The sequence below is a fragment of the Metopolophium dirhodum genome, chromosome 1 (genome assembly GCF_019925205.1).
Source record: "Metopolophium dirhodum isolate CAU chromosome 1, ASM1992520v1, whole genome shotgun sequence".
Taxonomy (NCBI): domain Eukaryota; kingdom Metazoa; phylum Arthropoda; class Insecta; order Hemiptera; family Aphididae; genus Metopolophium; species Metopolophium dirhodum.
In genome coordinates this window covers 24,637,475-24,652,039 of record NC_083560.1, presented here as the reverse complement: position 1 = coordinate 24,652,039, position 14,565 = coordinate 24,637,475, and the positions used below count along the sequence as shown (strand labels likewise).

The 14,565-nt window shown below is 29.1% G+C and overlaps 1 protein-coding gene across 1 annotated transcript; it reads left to right on the top strand.

The window, feature by feature from the left end:
• The first annotated feature begins 9,371 nt into the window (after positions 1–9,371).
• LOC132934828 (uncharacterized) lies at positions 9,372–13,064 on the top strand. Its single transcript, XM_061001213.1, has 3 exons — positions 9,372–9,768; positions 11,821–11,994; positions 12,793–13,064. Exons 1-3 carry the CDS (start codon positions 9,372–9,374, stop codon positions 13,062–13,064), a joined length of 843 nt encoding a protein of 280 aa, XP_060857196.1.
• Positions 13,065–14,565: the final 1,501 nt, after the last annotated feature.

Here is a 14,565-nt window from a genome sequence, read left to right as displayed (position 1 = left end):
CAAAACATGAGAACAGTATTTTGTACCTACATTTTATGGAAATGTCAAAATTTAGTATAATTTAAAATATATTTGTATTCAATATTATGTCTTTACGGTGTCATGAAAATGTCATATTAAAAACGTAGTTTGAAAAATATTATAAAATCGACTCCTAATAATGGTTATTATTATTATAATGAAATATTTCTATGTGTCTATTTTTCAATATAACATCAAATAGTTTTTCAATTAATGAAGAAAAATTTAACATTCAATTACTCAACTAGGTAATTGTTAAATAGTCACTTAACGTACGTATTACAGCTTACAGGCCGTTACTTACTTTTTAATTTTGTATTCCACAGAATTTCGTTGTACACAAAGTGTATCGTACTACACACAATTTTAATTCCTGATTTGTACTTCGTACTCATAGGTAAGTCGTAAACTTATAATTTGTAATATAAAAATATACATTTAAAGAATTATATGAACTGGTATATTGTAAATACCTAAACGTATAATATTGTACGCACATTTATCTCACAGTTATTTACAAAAAAAAAAAAAATTGAAGTTTCATCATTTTTGTAAATTTTGATATTTTTAGTAAAGTTATGATTTAAATTAATAAGCGCACCTTCGGGGAGCCCTCTATCATAAGTAGTTGATTACGATTTTAAAACCATGCACGTAGTATACACATAGAAACAGTAAGTAAATCCATTTTATATGAAATTGTCAACATGTATATTTATTTTTTATGTTTTTTAATAATATATATATATAATATATAATAATATATTGTCTATAAAGTATTAAGTTTTTTCTTGCAAAACACTTATTTGGTCCGTACAAATGTTACAAATTATAGTAAAGTCAAATTTGTCTCCTAAAAATATTATATTTAAAATTAAAAATATTTATTTTATCAAATCATAATATTTTACAATATTACAAATATTACATAATATTTTTCAAATTATTACTATGAGTTGGAATAAACAAAAAAAAAATAACTTAACTGCTTAACGTAACTCAAAGAAATATTTACAATATTCTCATATATTCCTATACATACCTAAAGGCTGATATTATATATTTATATTTATTTTTTCAAACAAGAATAAATAAATAATTTCATACTATTTTTAAAATAAATCTCTATTAATCAGAAACCAGAATTAACTGAAAATAATCGGTATTTTTCAGAAACAGTATTCACAGGTTCTAGAACCCTTAATTTTTTTAGAATATAGAAAACGAAACCGGAACCGAAAAACACAATATAGGTTACAGTCCCTGTCAGAAAGTAACTAACGAATAGTGTTAATAAAAACCTTATGTATAAACAAAAAGTATTTTATTTTGTTAGTCATTACGAAATGGCTTATATCAATCGAAAAACTTTTTATTATTAAATTTGTGTTATCATATAGAATTTGAATAAATATTCCTACGTAATATTTAATAATCAGCGTAGTATATTAAGCACCCCCCAGGCCACTGATAAATTTCCTGGTGCTGCTTTTGGCAATAGGTCACCAAATGACTACAATGAATGAATGGAATATGACGAACGATAGGTATGTCGATATCGCGATGTAGGCGATCCCGTTTATACTACGGGCGGAGTGATAGTGCTAACGAATACAGAGAGTCGGCCCTCAGCAGTTCCACGATCGGTGATGGAGAACGTGACAACAGCACGGAACAATGTCGCACCCAATTAATACCTATTAAATTTAAAAATAATTACTGATGCGACTAGGCAATGGCCCGGATACAGAATATAGTATAACCAATTCTTAGATTCTTAGATTATTTGCATGAAAATATTTTATATTTTTAATCATTTGTATACTTTATATTTATATACGTTTCATTATTACTTAGTGTTGTGCTTAATAATTATTATTTTCTGTAAAAATTTTTTTTTTCTATACATTATTGGTCTATATACCACTTTAAATTTTGTAAAAGGGCTAGTCCCGTTGAATTCTAAAAAAAAAAAAAAATAAGTATGTTTCTACTAAACTAGGCCTTTTAAATAAATACATTTTAAAATAATATTTCGTTTTGCGTCATGTTTTGTTTATTTATATATAATATATTTAGTTAATCGTTATGTTTTGTTTTGCGGTATTTAATTATTTTTTATTATGCTTTCCGTTAAAATAACTTTTATAAATTGCAATCGTTTTTTGTCAAATATAACGTTATAATCATAACGTTATTATAAAGTTTGATAGACCTGGTTTTATGATATCTCTATTGAATGAACTTCATTAAAATATCCTTTGGAAGTAAACATTTTCAGAACAGGTTTCAGAATCTATTGGAACTTATTGGTCCAAAATGCGATATATTAAGTTGTACAAGTGAACATCACAACATGATTTCTTTAGAGATGTAAAACGTACGCACATTTTTCTTACAGTAATTTACCAAAAAAAAATTTTAAGTATCTAAATTTGATAGTTATTTAAATTAATAAGCGCACCTTCAGGAACTCTTCTATCATAATTTATAAGAGGTTAATTACCTACGATTTTAAGAACCATGTACGTAGCCTACACATAAAAATACTTGTACAATGTCAATTTTAATTTTAAAAGGAATTTAACTTTACATATGAGTTATTTGATACTTAATTCTAGAGGAATCAGAATATATAATACTGTTTTTAAAATATTCAACTACTGAAATCATTTACCTACATTAATTTTGTTATCCTTATTCCTTAGTTAAAACATCACATTTAATTTGAAAATCGATTTATAATTTGTTAGCTATAACTTCTGTCAGCATAAAAATGAACAAATTATTATATTAGATACGTCGCTTAATCGGTGTATTTTTTAGTGTAGTGACTCAGTTAACGGATAAACGACATCAGTGAGACTAGCTTTGTGATAGTGAGGGGCTGTCCGCCTGTGGTAGATAGAATATACGACTATAGTTCTATATATTCCATCGTATATTTTCAAACCAAGCAGTTTTTGAGTCTACACCACAAACATACAGACATTGACTTGTATTTTATTTTATTTAAAAAAAACTCGTTATGAATGCTCTATTTCTGTAATAAAGACCTATTTATAAACAAAAAATATTCGATTATCGTGAGCTATAAGCAGTGGCGTGGTGGACGGGGTTTTATGACATCAAGGCGACAAAGTGACATTTTTTTTAGGGGGTGTGGGGGGAGGGGTGATTGGACACATTGTAGTAACCAATAACATAAAACAAAAAATTTAAATATTTAGAATCACATAATACGTTTGGAGCCACTTTTAACCACCTCATAACTCAAAAAATATTTCACATATGAAATTCGGCTGTAATATTTGTACTTCAGAGTTACAAATGTGCTCAAATTTCATTAGCATAACTCAAAATCATCATTTTTATCACAGACTGACCTATAGATCAAAACGCTACCCCAATTCCATAAAGTTCAAATTTTGCATCAGATAAGAAATTGGGTGAATACAAAGGAATAAATCCGAAACTATATTTTATATTTATGTAGGAATATCATATAATGTAATATATACTTACCTATTTATCAATGTTATACTAATAGGTATAGGTTCGGGGTTTTTTTCCTAGATTCGATTTCAAGTAGACGTTTTAATAAAATTCAAATTTGTTTACAGAAGTCTTATCGCGTTATCAGGTTCATTGGTAAGATTGACAATATGTACATACAAATTAACATAAATAATTTATCATTCACGCGAACAATGCCGAAATGGTAATTTGTACTTACGCATGCGGGACAATTCCGCTTTTTTATTTACACATACTCACACACACTAATGACGAGTACATACTACTGTTATTAATTTTTCTCAGCTAGATAATTGTATAACAAATAATAATAATTATTATAAAATTGTTAATTGTAGCTTATGACGTATTAAATATTAGTACTTTAATTAAAAAAAATATATGATATTAGGATTTTAAGATTCATAAACATTAAAAAGGAATTATTATCGTATCGTAGTCTTAAGGAGTTCGGTATGTGCAGTGAAATGAAGTCTAGTGGGGGCACCAAACTAATTTACCTACTTACAAATGGTGTGTGTTGGCCAAGGCAGTTATGTGAGTATTAGTATTATTTTATCGGTCAGCAGTTGATATCACACTATGTAGAATTCGTGTTATATACATTATTATACGATTATCAATTAAGTGCACTACGATGAAATACTATTAAAAAATACTGCAGTGAACATGCAGTGATCATTTTTTTGACTTAGGACTGGCAATATAATTGTATAAATATTGGTATAAGGAAACTCTGTGTCGTTGATTAAATATGTTTCTAATATGTAGACACAAAATTGTAATATTCTATTATCTTGTGGTGGCAATGCCATTATATCATACGCGAAACAATCTTCAGCCATATGATGACTTAAAAAAGAAAGTTCAAAAAATAACTTTATCACTATATTATTGTTTCAATAATCATTACTCTCAGCTGATGTATTTTCATTTTATTACATAGCTATATACCTATTAATTATTAATTTTTATTTCATATTAAATTTGTACTTTATTTTTTTTTTCTTTCATATTTTGGGTTTCAATTTTATATTAATAATTTTAGTATTAATAGGAAACCTAGTTATTATTAATGATTGATAACATTTGGCATTTTTTTTTTAACCTAGCTGCTACCTTTTTTTTTTAATTTTGACGTTTGCGTCGACGTCAATAGGTAAATATAGTAGCTACAGTTCAAAATATTAATCGTCAACACGAATTACTATCACAGCATACCTATATTATATTCTGATTGATCACTTCAAAAGTACTCAAAACGCGTTCACAAATGAGCTAAACTGACGTGACCAAAACGTAACCAAGCGTCCAATCGTCACTGACACAACTATTAAATAACTTTGTTTATTCAAATTATTTTTTTATAAATTAGGTACTTATCTATGCTCATTCTTAAAATAATAATAATAAAATAAAAAATACTAATGTATCAACATATTATTTCCATAGTTCCAATAGTTCCATTACTATTATTATTAATTATTACGAATTTATAATATTATCCCAAAATATAGTTTAATAATTCATCATGCCTTAAAATTGGTGGGAGATATTTTAAGTACAATATGTTTGCTTTGGTATTTAAAAGATTTATCGACGGATCTATTCTCGATAATTAGAATTAAAAATTGTCCTAATTATTTATAACTATTATTTCGTAAATGGCATTATTTAAAAATTTCTTTTTAAATAGAATAGTAGAGTTACTAAAATTTTTTTAGTTGTGTAGCAAAGATCAATTATAATGTTTTTATGATTTTACTTTTTAATAATTTTTCTATATTAGCCATAATAGGCACAATTCTAACATCAGATGAAACAATTAAATATTTGTTAGTTATTATGCAGTGAAAATTCTTTTGAAACATTTTAAGTTTAATAATTATATAAACACTTTGGTGGGTATTCTAATCCTTTATTTGAAAAAAAATTTAAATTTGATTTGTTATATAAATTTTTAGTTAAAATTTTAGCCATATCTCTTTGGCAAATCCCATACCATACTCTTTATTTTTAAGATTTTTAAGTATTATAAATTTCCTGTTAATATTCAATTGTTTTTCAGTCGTCGAATATCATAATGGCCTAATGGAAAAGCCAATATTGATTTAACACACAAAAATACAATTTTCAGTGGCGATTAGATTGTAAATAGTTTTAGGGTGTACATCACTTGGGAAAAATGTGTATTTATTTTTTTCTTTAACATAATCAGTGAAAAAGTCTTTTTTATGTTGGTTATATAATTTTGCCTTTCCGCTATCAATTAAATTTTTGAAATTTATTACAGTATTAGTCTAGTATAAAATGAAAATTTTTTAACCATGAATAATAGCCTTCAATGTTGTAATATTTTATGTATAAAATAAGTTAAATGAGAATATTTCAGTTTATATGTATGTTAAATCAGCATTAATCTACCCTATGATAATATGATACTAACCCTATGATACTGGTTACCAATGAAGGTTGAACCATACCTCACCAGCGATCCAACAATTTTCTTTCTACCCTATATAAAATACATTTAAAGTAACAGATGAGCTATGTAGGTCCTATCATTCCTTATCGTACAAAATACTGTTTTCTTGTCTTGTGTCAAGTTCTACTTATAACTCATTGACTTCACTTGTCCTTCAGAGCCAATATCAAACACCTATTTGATTACCCTGGATAATATGTTATTTACACCAATTTTTTTCTCAATACAAATAAGTAATTGCCACCATTTGGTACAGTAAACATAAATATAGTATAAATATGATTTATATAATTTCTAAGAATATATTGTTATGTACTAGAGTTGGTCGAGTACTTGACTTTGGAACAATTTTCAAATACAGTTCGAGGACCTTACTCGATAAAAATTTTTTTTGTGCTTGTAATTACCTTTAAGGTAGTCGACTTGAATTGAAAGGTACTAGAATTTTTTTAATGCTTGGCATTTATCGAGTACTCGTATTTTGAACTCGACACGACTAGAATTTAAAAAACAATACTCGTCCAACGCTATGATGTACCATTTATCATAAGAATCCCGTATTTTCTACACTTAGCAGTAACAATATTATATCAGTTAAGTACTATAATATTGTTGTATGTGCCAACTAATTACATAATATTAATAGACATTTTTATATTCGTAATAATAGGTAAACGAAGCCAATGAGCTGAGGCAGTATTTTGTAAAATAATATTTAAGGCAGTAAACACTGCGGTAAAAAGACAGTGCGGGTCCTAGAACCAGGCCCGTATGTTTGTAAGCGATCCATAGATATCGTTATTTTGTGTATTTGTTTATGTTTAATAAACTTATTTAATAGTGTGATTGCAATCTATTATTTTATGTACCATCGAGAGATAGGTATACGATAGTATGTTGTAATAACAATATATATACCTATTATAATATTATAAATAATATAAACAAAATGATTAATAAATAAACAATATATTATTTACTTAAGGCAAAATAATTTCAAACCGTTTGTTTTAGACAGGTGTCTAGGATTTATAATCAATGATAATAAGCAGGGCTTGAAACCGATATTTGATACCAATTTTGAATACAGGTTAAAACCATTAAAACCGTAAAAACTGAAATCGATACCGAAATCAAAAACAAAAACGAAAAAACCAATACCGATAACCGCAACTGTAATCGAAATAGGAAAAAATATTATATATGCAGCTGATATGAGAATACCATACTAATACAGTATTATGTCATGGTACTCCAACAAAATTTTTATTTTTGATTTAACTGTGAAATCACTCTCGAAACAAATTATATGGAATACCGAATAATATTAGTTATGAGCGTATGACATAATGACATGGATTTATCCAAATAATATCTCAAAACAATCTAATATCCATTTAAGTTTATAATACCTAGGTATTTGTTTAGGTATTTGTCTGGGAGAGAAAACAAATGTTGCACTTATGCTTGACGCTGTCCTCTAAGAGAACGCTAAACCTGCATTTGTTGTTGTCTCCGTCTTAATCTTAAAAGTGTGCATCATACCAAATTTATGATCATCAATTCACGTTTAGCTTCGTCAGTAGGTATAAAAATTATAGTGAATCGAAATATTTTGAAACTTAATGGTAAGAATATTATGTATGTTTGATTCTGGGATTTTTACGATATTTCAGTTTATAAGTGATTTATAAAAATTCATTTTAATTGGCACCATTCAAAATTAAATATCATAGAAAATCTCAACACAAACAAAAGTACCTATTTTTCATAGTTCTTACCAATTAAGTTTCATTATAGATCGGGTCAATTCAATTTTTAAATTAAAGAAGCTAAACGTGATCTGCTGAGCGTAAATATACCATGTTACGCACTTATAGACGGATACAACAATTGTGTGTGTAGCATACTTTTAACAACTTACTATCTATCATTTGTGTTGTGGTGTTGGATCACAAATCTTGAACAATGCTATAAATCTATAAGTTAAATAACGACAGAGTCATTATTTTTCCCTAGAAATCTTATCATATTGTTGGCCCACGTTTTGGAGGTCTAGTTGCGCATGCGTTGGGTACGATTGATCGGTCCTGTGTCGAGCGGAACACCGGAATTGGAGGTCGAGGAATGTCCGACGTACAACCTAATCTAACCTTAGTTTTGTCAGCTGGTGTGCTTAATAACTGTGTGGGCACATGACATTTTTTAATTGAATGTATATATTAGCATTTTCTATACACCATAACATTTTCCAAATATTTTGACTTATTTTGAGCTGTTTCCGGACATTTTCAGTTTTCATTTTTTCATTTAGTTTTTTTTTTCTACAAATATCAACAAAATTTTGTTTGTTGTGTAAAAAAGCTTGACAATTTAATAGAAGTCTCCTAGGTTATTGTTTCAAAGGCAGATGAAAAAAATTAAAAATCCTTAGTCACAGTTTTTATTTATAAGCATTTAAAGTTCAAATATTGACAAAATACGAAAAAATAACAAAAATTAGCAAATTATTTTGAGTTGAGAATTTATAAAAATTTTTCTTTTTCAATCTAAGATTTGAAAATGTAATACAAGATTGTTGGAATTATAAACAAAACACTCTATATAATGTAGTGTATAAGTAATATATTCACACTGTAGTTCATCAGACGCTGACTATACATTTTTATATACTACAGCATATTATATGTCCTGCGTAGTGTAGCCGGGTATACATAGTTAGTCGTTGATTTATATTACGCCTCGTAACACTATTGTACATCGTATCATTATACTTATTATTATATTATATATATCCGATTATATTATTATTTACCTTTTAACTTCTGTATATCTGTGTACTTCAACAGGTTATGGGCCCAGAGTAAGGTCTTTATAATAAAGTCGTGAATAATTAGTAAAATAATAATTGATTAACGAATTGCGTGTTTTTTGTGTACAGACAGTGTACAGCAATAATAATTCGCGAAGTAAGTGCAGTGTAGTGTGCGTGCGTTTCGTAGTGTGCGTGCGTTTCTTAGTGTGCAGATAGTGTACATCTACGTTTTGTTTAAATATGGAGAACGAACAATATAAAATCAACAAACTCAAAGATGCATCAAATTGGGACATGTGGAAATTTCAAATTAAGGTTATCATGAATGCAGCTGAAATATTTGATGTAGTAACAGGAAAATCAAAGAAACCAATTTTAGCAAAAATCGGTAATGAAACTGAAGATGAAGCGAGAAAAAGGCATAGTGTTGATTTTTCAATATGGAAAAGGGCAGATAATAAGGCTCAAAAATGTATCGTCACTTCGCTAGATGAACAACCTCTACAATACATTATGAACTGTGACACAGCATATGGTATGTGGAACAAATTACTTAGTGTGTACGAACAAATGTCGGACACAAGCATAACAATAGTACAACAAAAATTCTATCGTTATACAATGGATCCTAAGGACAATATAGCCGGTCATATTTCGAAACTAGAAAATCTAAGTAGACAACTAAAACAATTGGGAGAACCTATCTCAGAATCAATGTTGATTACAAAAATTTTGATGACATTACCTGATAGCTATAGGCACTTCTACAGTGCATGGGACTCAATGAATAGTACAAATAGAACGCTAGAACAGTTAACCACTCGATTGATGGTGGAAGAAACACGACAAGTGCAAGGACAGGAGGTCCGTAACGATGGTGCTGAAAGTATTGCTTTGACTGCAAACAAAGGCAAGTATATTAAAAGTCAAAAATACGGGAACAAAAATGATAATACAAAACCAGGAAAATGCAACCACTGTAAAAAACCAGGACACTGGAAAAGGGACTGCAGGATATTCAAAAGGGAACAAGAAGAAAAGAAATCAACTTCCGGTTTGGCGCTTATTGGTGTACAAAGAAAAATTGAAGAAATCGACGACTCAGACAAATGGTATGTGGACTCAGGTGCGAGCGACCACATGACAAATCGGAAAGAGTGGTTCGTCGATTATAAAAATTTTTATGTGCATTCGCCTGTACGTATTGGAGATGGTAAGCACATTATGGCAGTCGGAAAAGGTAACATAAATATTCATACTTATGTTAACAATAAGTGGATAAAAGGCTACTTAAAAAATGTTTTATATGTACCTGATATAAAAGTAAATTTATTTTCTTGTGGGGCATGCCTTGATAAAGGAATTACAATGGTGACAGACAGTAAAGGTTGTACATTTAAAATGGATAATCGTGTAATTGCAGTCGGTGTTCGTGAGAATAAATTGTTTTCAATGCTAATCAAAACAGATATTTCACAGGAAATTGGACACTGTGCTAACGTTGCAGTTAAGAAATTAACATTAGAACACTGGCACAAAATACTATGTCATCAGAATGTCAAACATGTTCGTGAGTATTTAAAACACAATCAAATACAATTTACAGATATACAAGGACAGTTATTCTGTGAACCATGCATCTATGGCAAACAGCATAAGGAGACGTTCACTCAGAGCGAAACAATAACTATTGAACCAGGGCAAATAATACACAGCGACGTATGTGGACCCATGGAAGAGAATTCATTAGGAGGTAAAAGATATTTCATTATTTTTAAAGATGATTATTCTAAATATACTTATGTTTATTTTATGAAACATAAATCTGAGGTTAAAGAAAAACTTAATTGTTTTCTGAGTATGGTTAAAACTCAAACTAAAAATGTTATTAAAACTATTAGAAGTGACTGTGGATTAGAATATAAGAATTCTGAAGTTCAATCAATTCTAAATATTTTTGGAATAAAGCATGAAACAAGTGTACCTTATACTCCTGAACAAAATGGAAGAGCTGAACGTTCAATGAGGACTATTTGTGAGGCAGCCAGAACAATGATATATGCCAAGAATTTTCCAAAATCACTGTGGGCAGAAGCAGTCAATACAGTAGTGTTCTCATTCAATTATACTGGTAATTCAGGGAAAGTATGTAAAACTCCATATGAGTTATGGTTTGATAAACTTCCTAAAATAGAAAAGTTTGTAGAATTTGGAATAAATGCATATAGTTTAGTTCCAAAACAACGACGAAAGAAGTGGGATGCAAAAAGTCGAAAAGGATACTTTGTTGGATATTCAGAAACTTCAAAAGGGTATCGTATTTGGTATAAAGAAAATAACGAGGTGTCACTTAGTAGAGACGTTATTTTCAAGGATGAAAGTGTTGTAAATGACCAACGTGTAGAATGTTCTAATAATTTAAATGATAGTAATAACATTGATGTTCTTAGCTTACACAAAGACGGCTCTTTAGAACACAGCAATACATCAGAAGGAGATGAAGTCATGGAAAATAAATTTGGGTCAATAAGTGTAGATGACAATGAAAAACAAGAACATGAACAAGAAAATGGATCAAATGTCAACGTGTACAACTTGCGAGACAGAAGTAATATTAAGAAACCATTACGTTATGATAATTCAGCCTTTTTCGTAGTCGAATCCGATCCAGTGAATTTCAAGGAAGCTGTGGAGTCACAAAATTCAGAAAAATGGATAGAAGCCATGAACAATGAAATGGAATCTCTTGAACAAAACGGAACATGGTCGCTCGTAAGTTTACCTAAGGACAGAACTATTGTAAATTGTGGTTGGGTGTATAAAACAAAATATAATGTTCATGGACATGTTGATCGATACAAGGCTAGGCTAGTAGCAAAAGGGTATAGTCAAATGTTCGGTATTGATTTTAATGAAACCTTTAGTCCTGTAGTAAAGTTCGATTCAATTCGGTCTATATTAGCTATATCAGCAGCAGAACAATTACAACTTCGACAATTTGACGTTCAAACAGCCTTTCTATATGGAGATTTGGACGAAGAAATTTACATGAGACAACCAGAAGGGTTCAACGATGGTACCGAAATGGTGTGCAGACTTCAACGCAGTTTATATGGCCTAAAGCAGTCACCACGATGTTGGAACATAAAGTTCAAAACATTTCTTCTTAACTTTAATCTATTAGAAACAAAAGCAGATCCCTGTGTTTTTGTTAATAGAGAAAATAACAAAGTATAAATCGTCGCTATATTTGTTGATGATGGTCTAGTTGCAGCTACATCGAGTCAAGATGTACATGCATTAATTGAATATTTGAGACAACATTTCAATATTACCGAAGGAGAATTGAATCAATTTTTAGGTACAGAAATTGAGCGAAAATCTGATGGATCAATTGTAATGCACCAAGGGTTGTATTGTAAAAGAGTATTGGAGAAGTTCAATATGACTGAAGCAAAATCAGTTCAAATACCAGCAGACCCTCAACATTCATTAGATGACAAGCAACAAAATACTAATTTAACTAGTAAAGTCCCATATCGTGAAGCAGTCGGAAGCTTATTATATCTCAGTCAGATTACAAGACCGGACATAACTTTTTCAGTAAATCTAGTTAGTAGATACATCGAGGATCCAAAGGAACAACACTGGACAGCAGTGAAACGAATTTTAAAATATTTAAAGGGAACTATTAATTTTGGATTGGTATTTAGTTCTAGACAAAAACTCATGTTAAAAGGATACAGTGATGCTGACTATGCAGGTGACTTGGATACAAGAAGATCAACATCAGGGTCAGTATTTACATTAGGATCTGGAAGTATAGCATGGAGTTCACGTCGTCAACAGTGTGTTAGCCTTAGCACAACTGAATCAGAGTACATAGCTTTAAGTCAAGCAGTACAAGAATTAACTTGGTTAAAATTGTTTTTAGGTGAATTGCTGGACCAGCCAAAAACGGTGCCAACAATGTATGGAGACAATCAAAGTGCGATTAAACTCGTAAAAAATCCAGAGTTTCATAGAAGAACGAAGCACATAGATGTTCGCTACCACTATATAAGAGAAAAGTTCAATGAGGGATTGTTTTCATTGGAGTACATATCCAGCAAGGAGCAGATTGCGGACATTATGACAAAACCAACTCCACGAACGCGGTTCAATGAGCTAAGGGAGATGTTAGGAGTTATAAATATTGATGTATAAGGGTATATTGTTTAAGGGAAAGTGTTGGAATTATAAACAAAACACCCTATATAATGTAGTGTATAAGTAATATATTCACACTGTAGTTCATCAGACGCTGACTATACATTTTTATATACTACAGCATATTATATGTCCTGCGTAGTGTAGCCGGGTATACATAGTTAGTCGTTGATTTATATTACGCCTCGTAACACTATTGTACATCGTATCATTATACTTATTATTATATTATATATATCCGATTATATTATTATTTACCTTTTAACTTCTGTATATCTGTGTACTTCAACAAAGATTATCCATATATTTATCTACCTTAATCAAAAAAAAAATTTCTACAAGAAAGTCAAATTCAATTTTTATGAACGTTTGAAATTCATATTTTTACAACATTTTATATTCACTCGATTTCTCGTGTAACGATTTTCTTATATTGTTTTAATTAAAAAAGTATGACTGTAGATTCTTGAAAATTTCACTGAATGTTTATAGTAGCATTTTCTATACGCGATAAAATTTTGAAAATAATTTTTTCTTTTTGAGCAGATTACGAATTACGGACATTGTCAGTTCTCAATTTGTTTAGTTTTTTTTCTATAAATATCAATAATATTTTATTTGTCGGGTAGAAAAACGTGAAAATTTTATGCAAGGCTCCTGATATACTGTTACAATAGCAGTTGAAAAATATTGAAAATACATAGGCACAATTTTTTTTTATAAACATTTTAAGTTCAAATTTTGACAAAATTAATTTAAAATTCAATAATTATTTTGTAGTTAAAAATGTATAAAATGTTCAACTTTTATGGCTAAGGATTGAAAATTTAAAACAAGCCTCCACGTAAATAGGTTATATTATATCGATGGCTAAGAGGCCAAAAGTTGTATGTCCCAAACATTAAATTTACAGGAGAGCAGTTTTAAGATCTTAAATTATTCTACACCAAACAGTTTGTGTTGTCGAATTAATGTTTTTCGGTGTTGCAACTGATTTATTAAAAATTGATTTATAGTAAAAAAATATGAAAAATATTGCATTTTTTTATTGAATCTCAAAAACTATAAAGTTGCATTTTTCATCAAATTTTTAGTCAAATAAAACTCGTGTTATTGATATTATATGCTAATTAAAGATATCATATTATTTAGTGTAATTTAAAATTAAAAATTTTTATTATTTAAAATAATACGTCCGGACATATTCATTTTTTATAAATAGGTAACAAAATTCAATATTATCTAAAATATTACACGTCCAAAGTGAATGTATTGTTTTGATAAAAGTAACAAGTCCGGACTTGTTATATTTGTCCACTTGATATTTAGATCATGTTAAAATATTTATTGTATGTCTCATTAAATTAGGACTTGTTATATGTGTGCACTAAAAAAACCTATCTTGAACTAAAAACACAAAAATTAAAGTATAAATAAAACATGTTTTAATTATGATATTGACTTATAATGTTTTACCGAATCAAAAAGATGACCTAGA

Excerpts from the sequence above, each read along its gene's own strand:
- LOC132934828 (XM_061001213.1), top strand. The coding sequence starts at position 9,372 with ATGAACTGTGACACAGCATATGGTATGTGGAACAAATTACTTAGTGTG. Across the intron at positions 9,769-11,820 it reads TGCTTTGACTGCAAACAAAG|CTATATCAGCAGCAGAACAA; the intron begins GCAAGTATATTA and ends GGTCTATATTAG. Across the intron at positions 11,995-12,792 it reads CCTAAAGCAGTCACCACGAT|GTGAATTGCTGGACCAGCCA; the intron begins GTTGGAACATAA and ends AATTGTTTTTAG.